This window comes from Callospermophilus lateralis, chromosome 2, assembly GCF_048772815.1.
Source record: "Callospermophilus lateralis isolate mCalLat2 chromosome 2, mCalLat2.hap1, whole genome shotgun sequence".
NCBI lineage: Eukaryota > Metazoa > Chordata > Mammalia > Rodentia > Sciuridae > Callospermophilus > Callospermophilus lateralis.
The window spans coordinates 107,174,623-107,199,441 of NC_135306.1; the positions used below are offsets into that span (position 1 = coordinate 107,174,623).

Genomic DNA, 24,819 nt, shown 5'->3' on the forward strand with positions numbered 1-24,819 from the left:
CTGAACTGGTCTCTTTGCTTCCAGTTCTTTCCCATTCTGTTCATCTACTAAATTGCACTGGGCACCAGGGGTTCTCAAACTCCAGCCACATGTGGACCAGTTGTTCTCAAACTTGAGCGTGAATCAGAATCACCTGGAGGGCTTGTTAATTGCAAACTGCTGGGCCACACCCCAAGTTTCTCATTCTCTAGGCCTGGATGGGACCCCAGATTTGGGGTTTCTGACAAATCTTATGTGATGTTCATGCTGTTGGTTCAAAGGCCACTTTGAGAACACAATCAAATCATGTCAGCCCCCTGCTTACAACACTCCATGACTCCTTCCACTGTCTTCAGAATGTATTCCAACTCCTCACCATGGTCTACCATGATCTTCACAAGCTGGGCTGGACTTCCTCTCAGCATCACCTTAAGCCACTGACATCCCTCCAACCTATGAAATGGCCACATTCCTTAAGCCTGTCCTGTACACATAGTTTCTTTTGCCTGCAATTCTTTCTGTCCTATTGCTTGTCAAATTCCTATTTGTCCATCAAGGTCCAACTTGACTTGAAGACATCACTGTGCGTTAGAATAACCATGGACATTGATGTTAAGTGAGCTTGTTTTTTTTTAAAATTCCAGACCAATCACTTGTTAGCTGTGTGATGTGAGTTAGCCTTTCTGGTAAGCCAAAATTAACTTCAGCGTTATCATTATAAAATGCAAATAATAATATTTATCTTATAAGGTTGTTGCATGGAGAGGAAATGGTGCATAATAAGTGCCTAATAGGTAGTGTGTGTTCAATAAGCAGTTTTCATTAGCTTTTTTCTTCTCTAAAGCCTTGCCTGGCTCCCTCCAGAATAACCTCCTTTCTTCTCTGTCCTCCTATAGATTGTTGTCCTCCTATGATTTCACTTTGCATTTCTCATGCTATAGTCTCATATTATTTTTATACCCTGAGCTTCATTCCCAGTGGAACTGGGGCTATTGTATGAATAATAAACCCTGACTCTCCCAGCAGACTTTTGGGCACATGGGTTGCCAAGTTGAATATATCTTTGCAGAAAGAAAATCTCCCACAGGTGGATAGAACCCCACACCAGAACACAGGCTTGGTGAGCAGAGGGGTGGCTGGGTTTCAGTCCTCACTCACCCCTTGGAAAACAGACAATTTGTACTTGGAGGTCCTGTATACACAGAATGTGGCCTCTTGAAAAGGAGGGACTGTGTCTAATTTAACTGAAACCACAACCAATGTTGAATCAGTGCATTTAGAGGCAGGAAATATTGGCCAGGGACAGGAAATATATCAACAGGACCAATAGAGTCCTAGCCCCAGGCTCATAAACAGAATACTTAACTTTGGGGAGTGCAAGAACCAGGTTTAGCACCTCTTTGAGAGTAACCCTAAAACTGGATGGTGGATGAGAGAGTCTTCTGGAGAACAAGGCAGAGGCTAAGTCCCTGCTTGCTGAACCAGAGGTCTTGAAAGTACACAAGACCTCAGACTAGAGCCTGGTGCAAGGCAGAGGCTGCAGGTGACATCCTCAGCTCTGCTGTAGAGGTGGGAACTGGGACCAGGGTATTCTTAGAGGGCGCTAAGATGTCACTGTCTATAGTTTTGATTCCTGCTCCTCACCCCAATCAATTCCCTACTGCCTGTCTCTTCTGTCTCTTCAGCTCAACAGTGAGCCTGTCTCTTAGTAGGCTCTCAGGTGCCTCCATGAATACATTCTCATTTCCACTGCAGACCTCTGCCTCCCTTAACAGCTGGTACTCAGTGGGGAAGGTGGAAATCATTCCCAGGAAGTGAACCTTCTGACAGATTTCCCAGGCTGCTTCCAGATCCTCTCCCCCCCCCCCCCCGCATTTAGGGGAGTTCCCAGTCTGAAGCTGATAAGAGACTTTTGAACCTAACTGAACTCCAAGCCCCTCCAGGTCCCACAGATCAACACCTCTGGTGCAAAACACCTAACACAGGGATCTAAACATGAGCGGCAGAACTCTGAGGTCCTTCTCTGAGTCTGGCTGGTCTTGCAGACATGGCCTCAGGTTCTGTGAAGTCAGGGAGGGACCAGGTTTTGGCCTGCTGGATGAGAGATGGGCAGTTGAGCTCACAGGTGATGATACAGTGACATTCCTTAACCCTGCCCAGCTTGGGGCTCCCCTGAGATGTACTCACACCTATACACATATCTTTCTATCCCTGTACTTTTCCTACCTTCATGCTACTTAATCTATAAGCTTCCAAAGACAGAATCAAATCTGATTGTCCTTTGGCACCAGAACTTCTAACACAGCCATCAACGCATATTAAGTTACTAAGTCACTGTCTGTTGATTGAGCAATCAGTAGAATCCTGGTTTTCTAAACCCTGGGCTGACAGTGAGTTGACATACACAAGCCGAAGGCAGCTCCCCCTAGGGGTATACAGGAGTATATAAGGCGCCTTAACCTGTGTGACTCAAGAACTACTTATTCACACCCAGCTCTTCCAGGCCCTGTGTTACATGCCCAAGGATGCCAAGAGGCATAAGACATGGGCTTTCCCTCAGGGAGTTGCCGGTCTTCCTTCCACTGAAAATCCACCCTGGGGTCCTCACTCAGAAGTCCTTTCTGCCTCCTACTTTTCTGTGTCAGTTTCATATACTCGGGTAGAGGACAGTGCTTATCCCATATGAACCTGTGTTAAAGGGATTTCTGCTGGTGTCTGTCTGTGGAGATTCTAGATAAAAAGCTCCCCAAGGAAAAGGACCTGGCTTCATGTCCAAGGATGTCCAGGCATTCGCCACTCCAGGCTCTGCTTCCTTGTCTATAAAAAGGAGGTGGTAATAATAACACTGACTTTCCAGATCGGGGGGTTGAGGACATAATTGTCATCCAAGAGTTCCTTCCGAACTGGTCACTCAGAGCTACCTCCTTTATTGTCATTTTCCTGGACTTGGCATATCTGCCACCCCCTGCTCCTCTGTCTCCTTATATCAAGCCTATGAACAGAACAGGCAGACTCTGCCCAAATCATTCTCTGTTGCAGTCTCCATTCCTCATGTGTCCCTTTGTGCAGGAAGAAGAAAACCAGATTGGGGTCTGAGTCGATCATATGCTATGTGCCTAAACTTGGGTTAATTACAGAACTTCAAGGCCTCCACATTCTTGCCTGTGAAGTGGGGCAACAATCCCTGCCTTGTGGCCATGTAAAAATAAAATTGGATTATTTGCTGGGCATGGTGGCAGATGCCTATAATCCTAGCTGCTCAGGAGGCTGAGGCAGGAGGATTGTGAGTTCAAAGCCAGCCTTAGCAAATGCAAGGCACCAAGCACTGAGTGAGACCCTGTCTCTAAATAAAACACAAAATAGGGCTGGGGATGTGGCTCAGGGGCCAAGTGCCAATTAGTTCAATCCCCAGTGCCATAAATAAGTAAATGATTAAATGGGTTAGCAAGCAGAGAGCTCCTGCATGGTGTCTGACCTTGTGAGGAGTCATCAGCACCCTGCCCCTTCTACTCCCTTCCTTCCTTGTGGCTCAGCTTTGAGCTGGGAAGAGATGCCACCAGAGTCTGGAGCAGAGAGGACCCTTTCTGACCCTTGACACCACCAAGGGAAGCCAGAGGAAGGAGAAAACCTAGAAGCCCTCTCCTGAAAGCAGGTGACAGCCAGGTTGTCACCAGCATTGGCCTGGCTCACACCAAGGGCAGGCCGTGGCTTGGGGTTCCCACTACAATTATATGGGGAGTGTGCCCATTCCTGAAGAGGGAGTCTGGAGGGCCCTGGGTAGGGGTGGCACCCCTCTCTTCAGAAAGGAGAGGGGCTGTCAATAAACTGCTTTTATTGGCTTTTTGTCAGTGGGTGAAAGGACTTGAGTGACTTAAAAGAACCCTGAGAGACTCACAATGACACTGTGTTGTGAGGGAGGGGGAGTGAAGGCAGTTGGGACCCAAGATGCAGTCCAGCCCTCTGGCCCTTTGATTTCCAAGTACAATTGTCAGTGGACAATGAGCCAGACTAGATGGATTCCCTCCCTTCCCAGGTCTCAGCAGGTTGCAGGCAGGGGTCACATGTGGTGCACATCCCTCAGGAAGCGGTTCTAGAAAGGACTTTTGTGAAAGCCAAGCAGCCCATTTCTCTACCCCTGAGAGGCAGGGTGACCTTAACCCATGCTTATAAGTCTAAAGAAAGAGAAGCTCCCCTCAGCTCCAGTCCCTGGGCCTGGAGGCTGAAATCCCCCTGCTGTCCCTGCAGTTCCCCGGGCAGCCTTGCTGTCATGGCTCTCCCCATCCTCTTGGATCACCGGGCAGCTGTCTAATGAGTAAATCTGCAGCTGATCCTCCCACCTCCAATCTGAGCCCCCATCCCCTGCTAGAGGAACCTTCTGAAACCAAAGCAAATTATGCTTCTCCCCTCTTTGAATAAAGCACACAAACCACCAGCTCTCCAACAGCCTCCACTAGCCCTCCGGACACAAACATCCACATACATGAATCCTATCATGGCTGGCCCCTGACTTCAGCCCTATTCCCTTCTGCCCGTCCTCATGCTTGATTTCTGTTTTCCAGAACCAACAGTGCTACACAGTGTATATCCCAGCACCCACCACACCACATCATCTTTTCCTACCAAGATGATTCTTTAGATCCTTGATACAGCAGTCCTCTCTTATCTGCGGGGGATGCATTCCAAGACACCCACTGGATGCCTGAAACAGTGCAAAGTACCGAACCCTGTAATTTAATGTCCTGCCCGTCTTAACTAAGTACTTCTCATACACTGTGACTGTAACGTTTGCAGTTTGATGTGCAACAGTAAAATGAGCTTGAATTTCTTTTTCCAAAATTTGATGGATAGAGGATTTGTTCTTACTGTAGGTCTTAGCACTATCTCAGCATGCATTTTTTTCTTTTTTAAGTTGAGAACTTTTACATTTTCACTTAAAGGAAGTGTTTTCTGGCTTCTCTTGGGCATAGAATTGCCAGCCCATCACTGCTTTTGTATTTGGGGGCCATTACTAGGTAAAGTGAGGGTTATAAGAACACAGGCTGTGTTCTGGGGTCCTTGACAGTCAATATGATATTTTAGTTACCGGGTTACTAACAGGTGGGTAGCATATATAGTATGGATGTGCTGGACCAAGGAACGATTCACATCTCAGGTGGGAAGGAGTAGGATTGTGCAAGATTTTATTATGCTACCCATAATAGCACACAATTTAACACTTATAAATTGTTGACTTTTGGAATTTACCATTTAATATTTTCAGACCACACAAAATTACTTTGGGTAACTGAAACCACAGACAATGAAACTGCAAATTCGTCATTTCCTTGGTGAGTCCTTTCCTAGTCCTATACCATACCTTGTTCTTCTACTGAACCTATCCCTGCCACTCATGAGTCACATGATTCTGAACAGATTTCTTAAGTGCTTTGTGACTCAGTTTCCTTCTCTGCAACCTTTGGTTGTTTTATTTGGTTGATACTTAAGCGCTTCGAAAAGTGCTTGGCTCATAGGACACAATTAATAAGTGTCAACCATTTTTATTATCATCATCATTATAACCATTATTAATATAGTATGTGTCACACTGTACAGTGATTCTTGGTTTACCTGTCTGCTTCTTTGAGTAGCTCCTGTACATTTTATGGGCAATTCCTCACATTTAAATAGTGGCTTGTCAGCAAGTAGGCACTTTGATGGATGAATGAATGAATGAATCATCATAATTGAAGTCCAACTCTTTTTGATTTGAGTAAGTGCAGAAACCAAGCCTCCACAAGGAAGGTAAAATGAAGTCCTCCCTGAGCGTGGCTGTCACACAGGGAAAGAGTTGAACACTCAGTTTTGGCCCCTGAATGAGTTTCTTTACTTTAAAGAATGCTGAATAGAATTCTATGACCTATTTGCAGTTAAAATAGTCTCTGGCTTCAAGGTGAAAAGTGATCCTAGGGGACTAGTTGAAATTTTTTCCATTCAGCAAAATGTCTCTGGACAACCTTCCCAGTGGATTGAGGCCATGGACAGCCACCCCACCAGGTCCTAGCAAATTCCCTTTCCAGAAGGGGAAGTGGAATAAGGCATTTCAGCTTCATTTACACTTAATTCGTCAAAATGTCATTGGTAAGAGCTATTTGATGTCCAAGGCTTATGAGCCTTGAATGTAAGCCTTCCAAAGCCCTTTTCTCTTTAAACCAAAATGTGCCCTTCTGCCAACATGGAGTCAAATGCCAATGGGGTACTTTGTTCTGAATAGTGAAGCTAGATGGGGGCTCTATCTCCTGAATGTGCTTTCCTTTCTCCCAAACAGACCCTGAGGACTTGAAAAGCAGCTGACTGGGGCAAAATAAATACAAGCCTGAGACTTTTCAAACAGCCACCCTCTCCTCTCTCCTGCTCTGACTCGGTCCTGAGTACAAGAGGCTGACCACAGGCCAGTTTAAGTGAACCCACTTGTTTTAGCTCCAACCACGCTCCCTTTAAATGGGATTTGCATCAAAACACAGGCTTTGAGGATTTCCATACATATGCAGAAAAGGTGCTTGAATGCTCCTCACAGCTAAGGCACCAAGGGTCCAAGCCCATTGTCTTAGGGAAGCAGGTGACAACATAGTGAGTCTCCCACCAGCGATAACTCTGTGCCACTATTCTTTACTTCTACCACTCAGACATGCAGGCAGCTGCTATAGTCTTCAGGCTCTCCAAAGACCCAGATTCTGCAGTCAGCCCGAGCCCTTTGTTCAGGGGGTCCTCCTTGACATCCAGCCTCCATGTCGGTTATTGTAGTTTCAACTGCATTTGCCCTTGCTCTTCATCCAGGCGGAAATAATGGGCAGCCATGCACACACATGCCCTACTGTGTGCTGCATGTGTTGCATGAGTGAGGCCTGGAGAAGCCACCCCTGCCTGCAGGACAACCCCCAAAGCCCTGAAACAGAGGTGTTCAGAGTCCTGGACCCCTAAGACGAAATCTCAGGTTTGCCCCAATGTGATGCAAACAGTGATTTTCACTCTCAGCTGTTGGTAGATGATTTGTTTTATTCTCTGCATCAGAAGATACAGAAGAGGAACACACAGAGACGTATGGTGTACCTAAAAGGGCCTAATAATCTTCACTTCTGGGCCATGAGGATTCTTATCTGTGGGTTTGCTTTTTCTTATTTGTGGGTTTGCTCAGCCATGAGGATTCCAGCAGCCCTCCAGGACGATGGCTCAGTACTGAGCGCATTCTAGTGATCCACAAAGGGCAGCCCCCAGCCTCCTGGAGGCAGGCTCGGCCAGCTCTGAAACTCACTGCCTCCTTGGTGGAGGCTGTGCCATCTCAGTGCTCCATCAGCATGGCTGGCTTAGCCACTGGTCTGCCCTTGCTGACCCTCCATGTTGCCTTGCCTCACTCCTCGCACCATGTGCCTCCAGTCTCCAGTCCTGAGGCTTCCTCAGACTGCTGATGTGAGACTATGCAGGTCTTCTCCTAACCCTGGCTTGCACCAGCTCCCTAGCTGAAGGCAAGGCTGTGTGCAGGTGGGGGTGGGGCTCATGACTTCCTGGATCAGCTCAGGGATCTGCCTTGCACTTCAAGACTGTCATTGCTGCCTCTGGATCTAACTTCTTTGAAGACACCAGAAGGTCCTGGTGCATAGGAGAGTAGGAGAGGTGATCTCCTATGATATGAACTTGGGCCAAAGAGAGGTGCATGTGTGTCCCTCCCTGCTACGGACTGGGTGAGGCCCCTGCAGACTGAATAGTCAGCTATGCTTGGTATAAAACTATGTACGACCATCTTGTTAACACGTTCCCTTATGTATGTGCTGTCCTCTTGCCCGTCAATCTCCCCTTCCCCTCACTTCTGCTTCTTTGGAATTTCACTCCCTGTCTTAGAGGATAAGCTTTGGACTTGGCCCCTGATTTTCAGGGACCTTGGCCTAAGACAACTTATCATTCCTATAAGCCAAATACTGTGTGTGTGTGTGTGTGTGTGTGCGCGCACACACACACGCTTTCAGTCTTTGCAGGTGAATGCTGGGGTAGGTTGCACAGGAGGAAAATATAGAAGAGCTTGCCCAAGACATACAGCTAGTTAGCAGGTAATTGAAACATTCGCTCAAGTCTAACATCAAGATGATACTCTCTCAGACCATGAGGACTGAAATCAGACCAGGGCTTAAGTGCTGGCTCTGAAGTTACTGGCTGGGTGAACTATGCCAGATTACTTAACCTCTTCTGTTTCTATTTCCTTATGTATATAAGGGACAGGTTTAGATGCAATGAGTTCTAAGGTTGCATCCAGTGTGAACATTCAGTAGCCCCAGAGATCTCCTGAGGGACTCTCTGTTGCTACTCTCTGCTGGAATTTTCTAGTCTAGCTTGAGGAGTGGGTCTTAGAGGATGGATAAATCCTAGAACTACTGTGATTATAGAAAAGCATCCTGCAAAACACACCAAAGCCTCAAACCTGGGGAAGGTGGGGTCATAGCATGGCTCACTCCTGAGCAGGGCCAACCCCAGTGGCATCAGGCTTCTGCCCAAGTAGCTCCTACTAATTCTTCAGAAGGGATCATCTCTCAAGGTCAGCCTTGCCCCTGCCTCTCTAGACTGAATCCCTCCTTCTAGATGCTCCCACAGAACGCCTTGCAACATTGCTTCCTTTGCACTTTTATTACAGGATGAAATTATCTAAAAATGTGATCATTCATCAGCATCTGTCTTGCTTCCTAGTCCGAAAGGTCCACGAGGGCAATGTCCATGTTTATTTTGTTCCCATTGTGTTTCTAATGTCTACAACAGTGAAAGATCTTCAGTAAATAGTTGTTGAATTAATGGGTTAATTGATTAATTAATATCATGTCACCAAATCTTGATGAGATCAAAGTACCTTGATGAGAACATGCCAAGTGTTTTTGCTCTAAAGATGAGCCGGAGTGAATTTTAAGATCCCTGACTGATTGCCCAAGTTTCTCAGTATGTAGCTGCATGTCCTTGAGTCCCCAGCTCCTCTCCCTGTCCTGCTAGTCCATGTCACAGCTCATTAGGGGGCTAATAAGGAGATGGCTGTGCACTGACTCCACCATCCCTGAAGTCACCCTACCAGGCACCAGGCAGCCCAACGAGGCTGAAGAAATGGCTCAAGGTGACCGAGTACATTGTGGGAGGGTAAGGAAAAGGCATTTCAGCCTCCTGTGGATTAACTGCTGGGCTGAGACTTTGCAGTGGACTCCCAACAAGAAGAATGTTCCAGGAGGGGGTCTGGGTCTACAGAGAAAAGCAGCAAATCTTTTTCTGCAGAAGCATGTGCAACGTCAGCAGGGTGGGTTGGAGTCTCAAAGACTGCAGGGGTCCCTGCTGAAGCCTCTACCCCTCCTATGACCCCCACATGAGAGTCCCTGCAGGGTACCTATCCTTCTGTGACCTTCTGTTGGTTTGTCAGCCTTCCATTTGCCAGCCTCTCTGAGGTTCCTGTCTGAACCGGCTCCCTCGGGACTACAGTCCTTCTGGAAAGTTTATTATTCCAAATTCCCTGAACGAGGCTTGCTGTCAAGTGTCATTGCAGGAGCTGTCTCTACTGCCAGGCCAATTCCCAAGCATCCTCCCTGCTCAGCTCTGAGGCGCCCCTTCCACAGCTGCTATCCATGTTGAATGTCTCACATGACATTGTCAACGATGCTTCCTTAACAATCAAACTTCATATGAACACCCTTAAAGACTGGGATTTTAAAAGTTTATTTTATATTCCGTTTGGTACATGCAAAGGATTAAAGTTATATTGCAATCTTAGGTCACTTAACAATGGGGATATGTTCGGAGAAATGAGTTGTTAGGTAATTTCATGGCGCGCACAGCACAGAGTACACCTACAAAAAGACAGCGAGATGTCACTAGGCAACATAATCTTACGGAACCACTACCATATACACAGCCCATGGTTAACCGAAACATCATCATGCAGAACATGATTGTAATTCAGTAAATAAAGGGATCTGGGTTTAAATCCTAGCTCTGGCAAATATTAACTGTGTGGTTCTGGACAAGCCGTTAAGCTCACTGAGCTTCCGATGGCTCCTTCCTAAGGCGGGGATAATAAATGTAAAGAGGACTGGAGACACTGTGGAGAGTGCCTTGCATGTCAGCACGCTCTGGGCTGTGGCAGCGGCTCCTTCTCCCCTCGCAAGCACAGAGAGGAAAAGGGACTGGTCCAAGGTCACACTAATAACCTGAGTCTGTGTTCTCTGCACTGGGTCCTCATCATCTGTCCTGATCATAAAAACTCAGTTGGTAGAAATGTGGACAGTGAATTAGCCATGATTTAATTAATTTTTACAGTTGTTAATAGTGTGTACAAAGAAAACAAGAGATTTCCCCATGGAAGAACTTTCTCTACCCTTGCTCTAACCTATCGAAGATTGACATCCTGGGAAGCTCACTTGCATTTTAAACAAGTCTCCACATTCACCCTGAAAATCTATAGCATATCCAAATGCACCTTGGTCTGTGGTCTATAAAAGGACATTTGTGATAATGGAAGGTAATATGAGAAGTAACAAAATAACCGTTACTGTGACCAGCAGCTCTGACATTTAACCATGTCTGCCTTGACAGTATCTCTTAAGTATCAGAGTCAGCTGATGGGTGTGTGCCCTCTCCCAGGGCCTGCCTGAGCTCTGCCAGTGGGTGCCAATGAGCAACAAAGTCATCACAACAAACAGAAAGTACCAGAATTACCTCAAAATAGAGCCCAGACTCCAAAGTTCAGGTTGGTATGTCAAAGCCTCCATGACTTATCACAGGGCTGGCCTGGGAGAGCCATGGGGCAGGATCACCACGGTCTATTCATCACAGCTCAGCACAAGTGGTTGGCTCCAGGCCAGCTCAGTAAAGAGTGTGGAACAAACCCATCAATAAGTGAAAAAGGCACTCATGACTGACTAAGGAAATGGAGGGTTCAAGAGCACACGTACAGCACAACTTGATGGCCTCCCACCGCCCTCCCACCCTTGGCAAGCGCAGATCCCCGCCCTTTCCTTACCCTAGCGATCAGCTCCCCCACCATTCCGGTCCAGGTGCCATTAGCCTCGGGTACGCCATACACGCCGTCGCCCACCAGGCGGATCTTGTAGTTGAAGCGCAGGATCTCCGCCAGCTCCTTGAGCATGTCCACGCAGAAGCCCTCGTAGCGGTCATTGCCTTCCATCTCCTGGTGGTTCCCCTTCAGCATTAAATACGGGTTTTCCTGCAGCAAAACTGGGCAGCTGTCATTCTCATCTTAGCCTGGCATCCCAGCCACACGTGATGGGACAGCGGGAGGCGGGAGGGCAAAGAAGGTTGGCGAAGAGGTGGGTAGAAGGAGGGAAGTGGCTTGGGTAATGGCTGACCCCGGGAATGGCTCCCCTATCCTGACCCACTCCCCAAAGGGCCCTTTCAAGCTGCTTCTCTTACCAGGAACACACACTGGCTCCCACTGCACAGAGGGTCAAGTTGAAGTTCCACATGGTAAAAGGTCATTATCTGGCTCTACTCTCCTCCATCCCTTCTCTCTCTCTCTCTCTCTCTCTCTCTCTCACACACACACACACACACACACACACACACACACACACTCTGCAGAGCAGTAAGAGGTGCAGGATGCTTATTGAACAGCCTCCTAGGTAAGAGCAGACACATGAACAACTGCAATCCCAGGCAGAGCGCACTGAGGACTGGGGTGGGCCTCTCTAATGAAATGTGCAGAGAAGGTTTCACAGAGGAGATGTCTCCAGAGAATGGAAGAACATTGGCAGATGGGAATGAGAAGCATTATGGATAAAAAAGAGGCATCATCGGGACACAATTGCAGGTGAGAAGGAGTGTGGTCCACTCAGATGGATCCTCCAGTTTAACTGCAGCATGGGTTAGGGAAGTATATGTGGGAGGAAAAATTTGGATGACGTAGAGTCAGCATGGGCCTTGAGGCCAGGGACTGTACAACACATTAGGCCTGATGGGGAAGCATCTTGGGTTTTAAACACAAAGCTGGAAGTAAAGAACACCAAGCCACACGAGGGGGCAACTAACCCTAGAGCAGGACATTGAGTCCTGAGCTGCTCATGGCTTGGGCTGGACGGGAGAGAGCTGGAAGGGTGTAAGAGACAGAGGGAAGACAGGATTGATGACTGGTTGGGTGCCATAGGTGGCTTGGAAGGGAAAGGGACTAGGAACATGTTGAGTTTGAGGCAGTAGCAGGCTATCCAGGAGGAAATGATTGATGAGGTATGTAACATACGGGATGAAGGTAAGACAGTGATAAGGACTGGAAGGCCTTTGAGCAGAAGTAAAGGCTGGAGCGGGAAAATGTGTGACACCATTGTGGGGGAGAACTGAGACAGGACAGAGAGGAGCAGGAATCTCATCCCTGGGAAGAACCTGATCTTGGAGTGTGGAAAAGCGAAGAGCAGCCATAGAACCAACTCAACAGCAACCAGAGGCTGGAAACCAGGGAACAGGGGGAAAGTCTGAAGGAGTATGCAGAGAAGAAACAGGACTGAGACGGGTGGCTGGATCACAAGTCACGGGGCTGCTGGGAGGCAGAAGCAAGCAGGCACTGGGACACTGCAAGGATCAGGAGTGAAGGAACAGGCATTTTTGAGAAAGTGGGAGATGGAGGGAGCTGGGCCTCCGCTCCAAGCTGCTGTGGTTCTCCTCTGCAAATAGCAGGGTGGGTGGGTCCCCAAGGGTGCACTCAAATCTGATTCCCCATTCTCCAATTGGAGGGTAGCTGAAGATTAGCAGTGTCTAGGTGATGGGGTGGTTTTAGGGTGGGAGAGACCCATGCAGGCAGGCAGACAGGAAATGCTGCAAAAGGAGAGCTTAGAGAAGGAAGACGAGTGGTGGGAGGAGCGGGGTCCCAGGAACCAGGAGATGGAGACAGGGCCCTGGTGAGTGTGAGGCTAGGAAGAGGCCTGGGGCACGGTGCAGGGTGTGGGTGTGGACGTGAGGAGAGGCGAGCCTGTGCCCACCCCAGAGCTGGGCTGAAGGTGGGAGCAGGTGGGATGGATGGCTTGGTGTGTGGGAAGGTTCAGCAGAATGCTCGATGGGGATACAATAAGGAGAGAGATGCAGGAGAGCACGGGAGCCCCAGGGCCCAGCTGAGGAGAGGAGGCTGAATGCAGACTGAGCAGGGAGCAGGGGTCACAAAGGCCATCAGGCTTGGGGACAGGTATTCTGGCCAGATGGCTGAACACTATGGTAGAGATGTTTCTAGAAGGTAAGAGGGGGAAGTGCTGAAATTCTGACATGGAATTCCTGGGGTGGACTTCTACCCTGGGGGCAGCTGGAGGGCCAGAGAGACCAGAGGTTATGGGGGAGGGCAGAGAGGGCAGTTTAGTTCTGGGCATGAGCTCAGAGTTGAAAGTGACATGATTTTGACCTATGACCAAGTCCACTGTCATGGCAGTGTGACAGGACACCTCCCTGTCTTCCACACTTGCCAATCCTGGGTCAAGGGCTTCTCATGCTGCAACTCCTCTCCCTCCCCACCTTCCACCTAACCTAACTCCTCCTCCTGCCTCCTCCACCAACCCCTGTGCTCACACCAGGGCTCCCACGAGTCCCCCAAAGTCCTCCTCTCTGCACCCAACAGTGAGGCTGTGAGGAGCCCAAATGCAGAGCAAGTCAGCCGGGAACTGACCCTTCCCCTTCTCTGGTCCCCTGGTTCCAGTGTCAAGAGCTTGGTGATTATGAGACAGAGAGAGAGAAGGGCCAAAATGGTCTGACAGACACAGCTTGGCGGAGGGCTTCCATCCTAGGACCAGGGTATCTTTAATTATCCTGAGAAGCGTCATAGAATCTCCTCCCCAAATACTCTCTACTCTCAATTCAATTTAAATTTCACCGACATAAGCAAAACAGGTATACAGAACTGGATTCTGGAGGGAGGAGATGTGTTGAATGGTCAAAATATCAGAAAGGCTGGGGCTCCCTGAACTGTGGAAAATGTGGGGGGCTACACACTGGTCTATCCAGAAAGGGGGTTGGGGAGAGCCCAAGGCAACAATGCAGCGAAATGTTTGACACAGGCCTGACACAGAGAAGGTCTTCAGGGAACAGGAGCCGCAGCTAATTCTGTGTGTTTGCTGGTATTAACCAATAAATCATTCACACGTCCCAAGTGCACCCTGACAGGAGCGAGAGACAACATGGATATGTGCGGAGTTTTAAGGGATAAATCATTTAGGATTACCTTTTGCTAGGAAAAAACCCACAAACGGTCACCTAGGGACTGAATTAGGATCATCATCATTCCTGGTAGGAGTTACTGATTCGGATCAGCAGCCTCAGACACACATGCACCAAAAAAAAAAGAGCCAGTGCTAATTTTGGCTTGAGTGTTCCTTACCATGTCATTTAAATGCCACTTCAAGTGAAAGTGTCCCACCAGCACCTTCATTCCTGGTGAACTTAGTGTGGGCAGTGAGCATGCATGTGCACACGGGTACACACACACACACACACACACACACACACACACACACACACGCAGATCAGAGTGACTTTCTCAGTCTGGAAACTGGACCTGGAGTCTCAGCACAGCCAGATCTCCAAGTGCAGTCAAATCCCCAATCTTGAGAGGCAGAAAGCATGTCCCAGGAAGTTCCCCCTCTCCCTCCCTCCCAAACTCTTCTTGACTCTTAAAGAATTCCTTAAAATTCCTCCCTGAAATTCTGCAGGAAGAAATCCTTCACTCCGGTTCTGATTATTGAGCTCTGATGTGGGCCAGGCAACCGGATCTTTAAGGAGCTCTCATTCTAGAAGGGGAGGTCGATATTCAAATAGCATCCCCTAAGAGAGGATGTGCCACACAGAGGGAGGAGTGTACAAAAAACTAGAGAAGGAGAGGGGAGAAGTCAGACAGGGGAAGAAAGACTCCATGGAACAGGCAACATCTGAGCAGAACTGTGAGGGTGTGCGGGCCTCTCCAGATGGAGACAGGAACGCAGGGAAGGGCATTCCAGGCAGAGGGAACAGCATGTGCAAAGGAAGGGAGAGGCAAGATACAGTGAGGAAATGGAGGGTAATCCCTCACCACTAGACCCCAAGGAGCGTGGAGAGGAAGCAAGTAAGGAGGGCTAGTCCTGAATACGAAGGGTATACATCTTAAGTTGGGGGGCAAAGTAAGCAAATTACAGGACAATTCTGATTTTAGTTGGGGGAATTGACAAGCAAGTGAGGATGAAGCCATTGAGGAGGCCAGGCATTTTTGTTAAGGAATAGTTAACCTGTATTAGTTTTTGTTTTGTTTTGTTTTGTTTTGTTTTGTTTGTTTTATAACCAGGGATTGAATCCAGGGGTGCTTAACCACTGAGCCACATCCCCTGTCCTTTTTTATTTTTTATTTTGAGACAGGGTCTTGCTAAGTTGCATAGGGCTTTGCTAAGTTGCTAAGGCTGGCCTTTGAACTTGCAATCCTCCTGCCTCAGCCTCCTGAGCTACTGGGATGATAGGTATGTGCCACTGTGCCCAGCCTGTAATGGCTTTTAATTATCTGTCTCACATTCCCCACCGAAATGGAAGTTCATTATAGGCAGCCGGTTTTGTGTTTCATTCATTGCTGTACTCTGAGTACCGGGAATAGTACCAAGCAAATCATAGTGCCCAACAAATATTCACAGGATGAATGAATGAGACTATTCAGCAACCCATCTCCTGCCAGATGAAATAAAAACTGAGGGCCTGACGTTCAAGTTCCTCAGCACTATGGACTCAACCCACATTTCTGGCTGGTGCTCCTGCCTTTCCCAACTGAAGCCCATTTTGGGGGGAAAGCTGGTATTTTTCTACATTTCCTAAACACCTAACAATGCTCTCCCTCATTCACTTTCCCCTTCCTAAGTGCTCCCTTTCAGTCTCCATCTGTAATTAAAGGTTCCTTCTCAGGCAGTGCTGCAGGTCGGCCCTCTCTCCCACACTCCACAGTTCTGGGTTGCACCTCTTTCCTGGCTTCTATGCTATTCCATTCACAGTAGATCAATAATTCCAGCCAAGCATTCCCTGGACCCCAGAGTTTGTGAAGTCACCATGGGGGTCCCTGAGCTCTCTTTATTATCTTAAAAAGCCTAAAAGAAACAAACACGTTGCAGACCTTGCACATTTAAGAGGATGAGACAAGAGGAGCAGGCTTTCCCATACATCGTCCCTGCTTTGGGCTGCATTATCAGTGTGACTACACTGGTTATCTCCTGCTGATAAGATGCTGTGCCAAGCAGGGGAAATACACTTTTGATTAGTTAATAGGGGGAAGGGAGGGGGAACAGAGTAATTATTGCTTAATACATGCAGCTGGTTTAATTGAAAAATCTTTTAAAACATGAGGTCTTCTGGGGGGAAGACAAATAATACCTTCGCCGTGTATGCACTTGACTTATCCCATCTGCTAAATTATAACCTCTGAGGATGGAGACGGAGTCTTACCTATCTTTGGTCTCCATGACTGAGCACAGTGCCTGGTACATGGCAGGAGACTAGAGTCAGGGGTTGGACTTGGTAATTATTGAATAGAACTGAATCAAATAGAAAAGCAGATGGTCCCTTGCCCGATAGGTTAATTAAGAACCCTCTTTTTACCATCTGGAAATGAAAAAAGAGGCCTTATAAACCCACAGACGTTCAGGTGTCCATTTGGGGGGTGTAGTATGGGAAGGCCTCATTTTGTATACTCTAGGTGCCAAGCAAGGTGGGCTTCTGGGAAAAAGCAGCAGCCACCCCAGTGGACTGGATCCAGCTTCCCCCAGGGTGTCCTCTCCACGTGGCCCTGCATAGCTGCCCCAGCCTTCGGGTGCCCCTGAAAGAGGCACCCACAAACTATGGAGTCTCTCCACCCTATCCCTCTTCCCCAGCTGCTTGGGAACTCATCAAATATCATTTCCATATGAAACAGCAACTTGAGTGTAATTACACTGTCATAAATTGGCCTCTGCGCTGTGATTAGCGCTCCCATCTTCTGTTCCCTGGGAAGCCTGGGAGCTCTCTGCACTGGCTCAGGAGAGGTACCCCGGGGAGCTGCAGCTGGGTGGCTCGGGAGATCCCGCTTACCAGGATGGTGGTGACAACCAGGGTGGTGTTGAAGAGACTGTCCGAGCTGTTGGAGGCGTAGAGGCGGCTGTCCATGCTGAGGCCCTCCGCCACGTGCCACTGGCCAATCTGAGGAGACCAATGAGAGAGAACTGGGAAGACATGGAGGAAGGAGAGGCCTGGCAGGCTGGGGCCCCAGGCTTGGAGGAGCCAAGGGGACAGTCCCCAGTGTCTTCTTGGGCTGGGTATAAGCCATGGGGGGGGGTTGTGGAGCACGGAGCAGGGGGCTGGATCAGGACAGGGTTGAGGGAAGGGGGCACTGACAGGCTAAGCAAAGAAAGGACAGTGAAGGCTTGGGAGAGCCTGAGGGGGTAAAGGGAAAAACAAATTAGGAATGAAACAGAGTTCAGGAAATTCTGTGTCCAGAAGGGAATGGCAAAATATTTTCAGGCAAGAATAACCACAGGTACTCTTGTGCTTTGGCCTGAATTCAATAATTGTGTTTATCAAAATAAAAATTAGAATGGCATACTGGAGGAAACAGGCAGATACAAGGCCTTTAATAAACGTGTGCTGAATGGTTAAATATATAGATGAGTAAATAAACCGGAAGAGGGCAGACCCTGTTTGATCCACTTGTTTACTATCAAAATTTAGACACCTAAGTTCTCCAGAGCCTTGGCATCTACAAATGGGCATGGGAACATTTCCCTATCTTCTTAAAGATCATATATGTGCCATCTGGACCTTGCAGTGTTCACACAGACCCAGAAGCACAGATCTCCCTGTGTAACCCCAGGAGAGTTTCTGAACCTCACTAACCCTGTTTCCTCATCTGTAAAATGGGAATAATAGAAACTTCTTTGGGTCATTATGAGAATGAATTTAATCTGGCATTTGAATATACCATCTGAATCTGAAATATCCCCCAAAAGCTCACGTGCTAAAGATTTGGTCCCCAGTACAGCAGTGTTCAGAGGCGGGACCCTGGTAGGTGACTGGATCCTGGGGGCTCTGGCCTCATCAATGCATTAATTCACTGGTGGATTCATAACTTAAAGGAATATTAGGAGATAGGTCCTAGTTGGAAGCAGTGGGTCATTAGGCATGTGTCCTTGAAGGATACATCTGTCTCCCACCTCTTTCTTTCCCTCTCTCTCCCTGCCCTTCCTGGCTACCATCAGGTACGAAGCTCTGCTCTGCCATGAGCTCCCCACAGGCCTGGAAACAATGGAGCCCAGTGACCATGAACCTCTGAAATCATGAGCCAAGATAAGGCTTTCCTTCTTTAAGTTGATTTTCCCAAGTATTTTGTCACAGAAACCTAATAATTATTTTTCTTCCACTTCCCTATTGCATTCTTCCTTGTATTAGCCTTAGTTTTATTTTATTGTGTTAGAAACAATTATCATGAGCTCTAACTTCTTAATAAATTTTTAGGTGCTCAATATATTATTGTTGACTTTCCCATTGTCTTAAAGACCCCTAGGGGAAAAAAATCCGATCCGTAATTTACTTAGTTCCCCATTTTAGAATGTTACCTAAGCCTAAACTCAATAGCAGTGGATTGTTAGATTGTTTTTCTCAGTAGAACCCTTTCAATAATATATCTAAGTAGACATTGTATAAATATATATGCTATGTGTAAATAATACAGAAGTCCATGATATGTCAAATGTATAAATAATATGTAAATATATAATATACATAGATAAAATCCCAATATAGCTCTACAAGCTGGAGCCGCTGACAAATGTCTGCTGCTGAGACTGGAGGTGGGCAGCCAAGAGAGACAGCTGACAGCTGGCCACCAACCCATGGAGGCGCACACAGCCGCCTCCACCAGGCATCTCCGAGCACCAGCAGCAGCTTCCCTGGGAAACTCTCTTTGAGTTCCATGGGTGCAGGTGGCTCTATTCCCCAGAGCAGGGCTCTGGGGTCTCTTCTGGAAGCTCCAACAACAATGGAGACTTGGCTCTGCCTTGGCCTTTACCCCGGACCCGTGGGGCAGGCGGACTCAGGGGCACACTGAGCAGAAGTCAGTTTCCTGACTTCACAGTGTGGAGGGCAGGGTCCACTGGGGACTGGGGACCATCCACTGGGAGCCTTTCCAGTTCCAGGAAAGAAACTGAGGGTCTCCCAGGATGGCCCTTTCAGGCGGCAAAGGGGAGATCACCAAAAATGCCCCTCGGACGGGACGCCACCTGGAAAAGGGGTGGGGGTAGTTTTTTCCACCTCTCTAAGGCAGGATGGTTCTCTATATGCTCATGTTTGGTTTTAGTTTGCAAGCAGTGTCTCATGCATATCCAGATAGCAAGCCCTGTTTTACAAATAAAGAGCCCCAAACTATCAGAAAATAGCTTCCAAAATCAGAAAATCCACCCAACTAGTGTGAGGTGACACAGTCAACTAGTTTGAGGTGACACAGCCCTGTGCTCTTCAAACCAGATGATTTTTCCAAAGAAGTCAGCACAGCCGTCTTGTCTGAGTTTTTCAGTGTTCTGCACGTTTTCAGTTCCCTGTGGTCTCCCCCACAGTCTTTGTGGCTTAGGACAAAAGACTTATTTATGCACAGACCCCAGCATCTTGCTCCAGGACTGGTTTTAGAAGCAGGGGAAAGTCCTCATCTCCTGTTGGCAGGTTGCTCTTGTTAGCCAGGCATGGGCAGAAGGCAGGCAAGCCCTCCTCTGGCCTCTGGAGCTCCTGTGGTCTCTCCAACAGACCAGACAGTCCACGCTATTGCCTGATCCTCTCCTTCCTCTTCCTCTCTACACAAGAAAGGTACAGGGAGGCTGAGGAATGCACTGGATTTCCAAATGAAGGAAAAAGGGTAACAGTTTGCAGACAACTGTTGTGTAGAAAGTTCTATCGCCTCTTTGGATTCTCCTATTACCCTTTGGAATGCTTATGGTGTTTCCATGTTATTTATGAAGAAACTGAGACTCAGAGAGGTTTAGTGGCTTGCCTAAGGTCACCCTCTGGGTAGGCATAGCATAGGCTTGAATTCTGATCTGATTCCTAAGAATGGGTTCTTCCCTGTTTCTGCTGTTGTCTCTTAGGGTGGGAACACTAATATGTCCTTCATTTGAGCAGACCTGGCTGACCAGGAGGTGGCTTTGAGGGGTATCAACCATCCAATTCAAACTCCAGGCACACAGCTTTCTTCTTGGTCTTGGCACTCCACAAAGCCAGGTAGAATTATTCTCCTCTCTGAGGCTCAGTTTCCCTGCCTTCAAAATGTATACAACCAGACCTTGATGGTGTGTTAAGCTTGGAAGGACTATATTTGGACAGAAGAAACAAAAAAAGATTTGGGCTGGATGTCAGCATTTGGATGTGTGGGACAGGACTGAACTTTCTAGAGTCCCATTTGTCACCCTAAACCTACACTTCACACCAATTGAGGCAGAACTCAGCTCCCACCCCTACCTCCCTTCCCACCTCCACTGTTCCCAAGGGAGGCAATTCTAACTCAGCCCTGTGGTAGGGGCCCAGCCCCAGCCTCTGTGGTCTTACTCAGTGAGTTAGTTTCCCGTAAAAGCCAAGCATAGAGATGATTTATCCAGAGCCAAGTCCAACAGCCTGAGCAATGCCCCCTCCCACCCCTCACCTCTGGGAACCTGGCAAAGAGACTAATTAGCCCCCAAGATCCAGTCAGGAAATGAATCTCCCACCCACTCTTCTATTAGCCCCTAAGAAATTAATAAACTCATCAGATCCAACAAAATGGTTTGGCAGCTATTACCCAGTGCAATCTAATTGCAAAAAGACAGTGGGAAGGACGGGGAGAGGCAGAGCCAGGCGCCCTGGGATACAGGCTAATTGCCCCACCCACTGGGCACCTTCGATGCCACACACGTGCCAGGGGTGGGCAGGAGATACAGCTCTCTCATCACAGACAATCTGTGCCTCTGTCTGCAGCCAAATCCCTTCGCTCCACCCCACTGACACCTGCCCCCAAACCCTCCTGTGGGAACAGCTGTTTTGTGAGCCCTGTCTCCATGCCCAAGTGCGGGCCTGAGTTCACTTCAGATGACATCTCTGCTGGGCCCTCTCTGTATTTTCTCTCTCCCACTCACTCTGCCTTTCTACCAGTTTAGAGGCCCTAGAAGTGATAGTGAGGGAGGAGAATATGCATTGCACAGGGCCACCACCAGCCTTAATGGCATCTTAATGCAGAGAGAGAGAGAAAAAAAAAAAAAAACAAAACAGCCCTCTAGGCTGAGGTGGCCCTGCCAGTGCCCAGCTGGGCATGTGGAGCTCAGGTTGCATTTCAGTCTTACCTACCTTTGAGCACTGTACAACTCACCACCCAGGTAAGGACCCAGAGTTGGAGGACCTGGGTCTAGCTCGGCTTCCCAGTCTATAAGCCACACGATCTCACCTGAGTTACTGAATCCCTCTGAACTTTGTCCTCCCCCCCTCTATATAGTGGGGATTAAAATAGTAATTACTGCCTTAAGAAGTTCTTAAGAAGATTAAAGGAGATAGCATATGTGCAAAGTACTAGGTCAGTACTCATTATCGTGCCACTGCCTGAGACAGTAGATGCAGTCTCTTCTGTGCCCTCCAAGGGGCTTGCACTGGGGACTTGGCTTATTAGATTAGGCCAGTGTCTACAAGTTTGATGTCCAGACCATTCAAGATGCAGATTCTTCAGCCCATCTTGATTGGACTAAATCAGACACTGCCTGGGGAGGGTCCAGCGTTCTGTGTTATAGCAAGGGTCCAGGTGGCTCAGATGCTAGCTGGATCAGAGCAGAGGACAAACTCAGAGAAGAAACAGGATGATGGGGAAAGACTAGACTGTAGGGATTAGTAGTGACTTGAGTACCCACCCAGGGTGGGCTAGGGAATGCTTAAAAACTGGCTCTCCTGAAAAAGAGGCCTTGGTTAATGGCATTTGCCAATTTCTATGGTGCAAACACTCCCCTGGTTGCTGACATGATGTTAGAGAACACAAAGCTGAGAAGATTTATACAGTGGGCTCTTGCAGCTGGGGCAAGCTGGCTCCAATGTGTGCTGGGTCCCGAAATGCACAAAAAGCCTCTGAGCTGGGCATTAGAAGTTTATGGATACCAATCTCAGTGCTGCCCCACCTGGAAAGTCAAGACCAGGTAAGTTAATAACTTACCCAAGTCATAGAGCTAGCAAGAAAAAAAAAACAAAAACATAGCACTCAAAAGAGGCCAAGGTGCTGCTTCACTGGAATCACATTATTTAAAACAAATGTGTAACCCTTCTAACTATGATGCTAATACTATTAGGAGAAACATCTTATAATAGAAGTGCTTAGTCAAATATGAAAATTTAGGTAAATATAACTGATAAGAGATGTGCTTGAACGTGCATAGAAAGCACCATTTGCCCAACATTACCAAGGGACACAGATCTATATAAATTAATAATAATCTTGCTCCTTTGAGCACTAAATTTTGGAGATCTTAATTACGTATTCAAAAGCATTCTTTTCAAAAATCCTTTCCAAAGGAATACGTTCCTCTGTCCTCTTAAATAGAGTGGGCATCTTTACCTTAATATGCATTGTTACCATCGGGAAGCCAGTTATTACACTGTGCAGTGATATAGTATTGCTCCAGGGTGACAGTAATGTGCAGGGCACCTTGCCTACATTTCTGTGCCTTTATAAGTTAATCTGTCTGCTTTTCATAGTGTTGGTTTCTTTTCTCTCTCTCTCTCTCAGCTGTTGCTTCTTGCTTCTAGTAGGACAGCTATTTTTGATCCATTGTTCTTCCAAGAGCTATGTTTAAGTCCCATGGGTGGAGTAGCCAAGAGACCAAGCCTGAAAGAATCTGCCGGAAGGGAAGCTTGGATAGGGGGACAATAGGCCGGGGAGTGGGCTCCCTGGCTTTGATAGGAGCTCTCCAGGTCTTTGAAAGGTGACATCTGTACAACTGAATGAGTGCCTGATACCTGGATTTAGTCTGCCCTCTGGTCACAGGAAAGTAAGAGCAAGCTGGTCTCCAGGGGAAGTACTTGAGGGCCCCTGACCCCTGGCGTCCCCTGCTGCTTCCCCATGAGATGGCAGTGTGACAGCTGGAGTCAGGAGGCCTGCCCTGATGTCTGACAGTGGGATCACAGAGTTGGGTGGGTTACTTTCCCCCAGCCTCACCCTTCCCCAACCTCATCCAAGTTCCCCTCAACTTGCCTCAGGCTAGAATTGCTGTGTCCCCTTCCATTCCGTTTCTCACACGGCAGCATCCAGCCAGCACTGTGTCATCTCCCCTCCACCTCCATCACACCAGCCTCTTACAGGCCCTACAGGTCTTTCCCATTTAGGTTTAAGGGTAGAGACCCAAATCCTTACTGCAGCCTACAAGGCCTGCTCTGTGGCGGCTCCCCACCCTCACCTCCTGCTGTTGGTTCCAGTCACACCTGCCTTCTGCTCATGTTCAAGTGCAGCAAGCTCCATCCTGCCAGGTGTGCATGCCACTCCCTGCCTGGAACTCTCCCTGCCACGACCCCCCGCCCCGAGCCCTCTTCCAGCTCATTTAAGGGACAGCACACCACAGACTACAGGCCCAACCTGCCCCACCTCCTGTAGCGTTGGAACAGAGCCACGCCCCCTCGTCTATGTCCTGTCGGCTGTTTTCATCCACCACAGCGGAACTGCAACAGAGCTTGTGAGGCCAGTAAAGACCAAGGGCCTACTGCCTGGACTTTCATAGACAGTGTTTGCCCGCCCTGGCCTGGTTTTCTCTTGTTGCTCCTTCGGGCCTCAGCTCAAAGGTCACTTCCTCCAGGAAGCCTTTCCTTATCTCCCGTAGTCAAGCTGCTTAGAACCATATTCTTTTCCTTCAGACTACTTGTTAATGTGCTAGCACTTACTCTCTGTCTTTCTTGCTGTGTGATAAGCTTCAGGAAAGCATGCAGCGTGGCTGGTTCAGCCTGCCCTTTCATCCCCAGAGCCCCGGCAGAGTGCCTCGCTTATTATTATAGATGTACAATAAAATCTAGTTGCACAGATACACCAGGAATTTGCAGATCTTGTTTAATCCTCAGCACATCTCTAAGAGAGAGATCTTTTCATACTGATTTTGCAGATTTAAAAAAATCTCCCTGTCCTAGTGAGGTTAGGAATTAATGTCACACGCTGCTCAACTCCAGTATGGGGATTCAAATCCATGCCTTCTCGGACCCCAGAGCATGTGCTCCTAACCAGCGTGCTATTTTGTCACAGAGTCAAGACAATGACGGGAACAGTGCAGTGCCAGGCTTATTGGCAGAGCTGACCTCCTGTCACAGTGAGCCCCCAGGTCCTCTCCTGCAGGCTGGTCCTGGAGATCCAGGGACTCACCTGATGGATGTCCCTGGGACTCACAGGACCTGCCACTGATGGGGAGCACCAGGGAACCTGCTGGCTCACGGGCCTCTCCCTCCTGCCTCGAAACACTCAGGGTTGTCATTTTACCACTTTGTTCTCTTTCAAGTAGGTAAAAAGATTCATTTCTAAAGCCCCGAGGGATTTCCTCACATCCCCGCTGCATACAACGCCGTAACATTTGATATTTTGTGTACATTTACATGATTGTTCTTTGCACTTAGTGCTGCCAGGACCCAGCCTCTTCTAGGGAGGCTGACATAACTCCAAGGCAGGCTAAGTCCTGCTCCAGAGTCAGATTCTGCAGATACTTACTGATCTTTTTTGCTTGCTAGGCGCTGGGCCCTGTGGTTTGCTTACATAAATTTTCCTGATTCTACATAACAACCCTGTTATTATTCCCACCTGAGAGATGCAAGTATAATATAGGTACTTCATACCACAATTACAGCACTTAGTGAGGGGCT

The 24,819-nt window shown here is 48.1% G+C and overlaps 1 protein-coding gene across 4 annotated transcripts in view; it reads right to left on the reverse strand.

The window, feature by feature from the left end:
* Grik4 (glutamate ionotropic receptor kainate type subunit 4) overlaps positions 1 to 24,819 on the reverse strand; it is a 279,827-nt gene that overhangs the window by 52,665 nt on the left and 202,343 nt on the right. For 3 of the 4 annotated variants that reach the window (XM_076843680.2, XM_076843681.2, XM_076843678.2), the window contains 2 exons: positions 17,032 to 17,139; positions 10,994 to 11,197 (listed from right to left, as the gene is read on the reverse strand). The exons of the other annotated variant lie outside the window; for it this stretch is intronic. In XM_076843680.2, the coding sequence (XP_076699795.1) occupies positions 10,994 to 11,197; positions 17,032 to 17,139 (312 nt within the window). The remainder of the gene's footprint in view (positions 1 to 10,993; positions 11,198 to 17,031; positions 17,140 to 24,819) is intronic. 4 annotated transcript variants of the gene reach the window in all.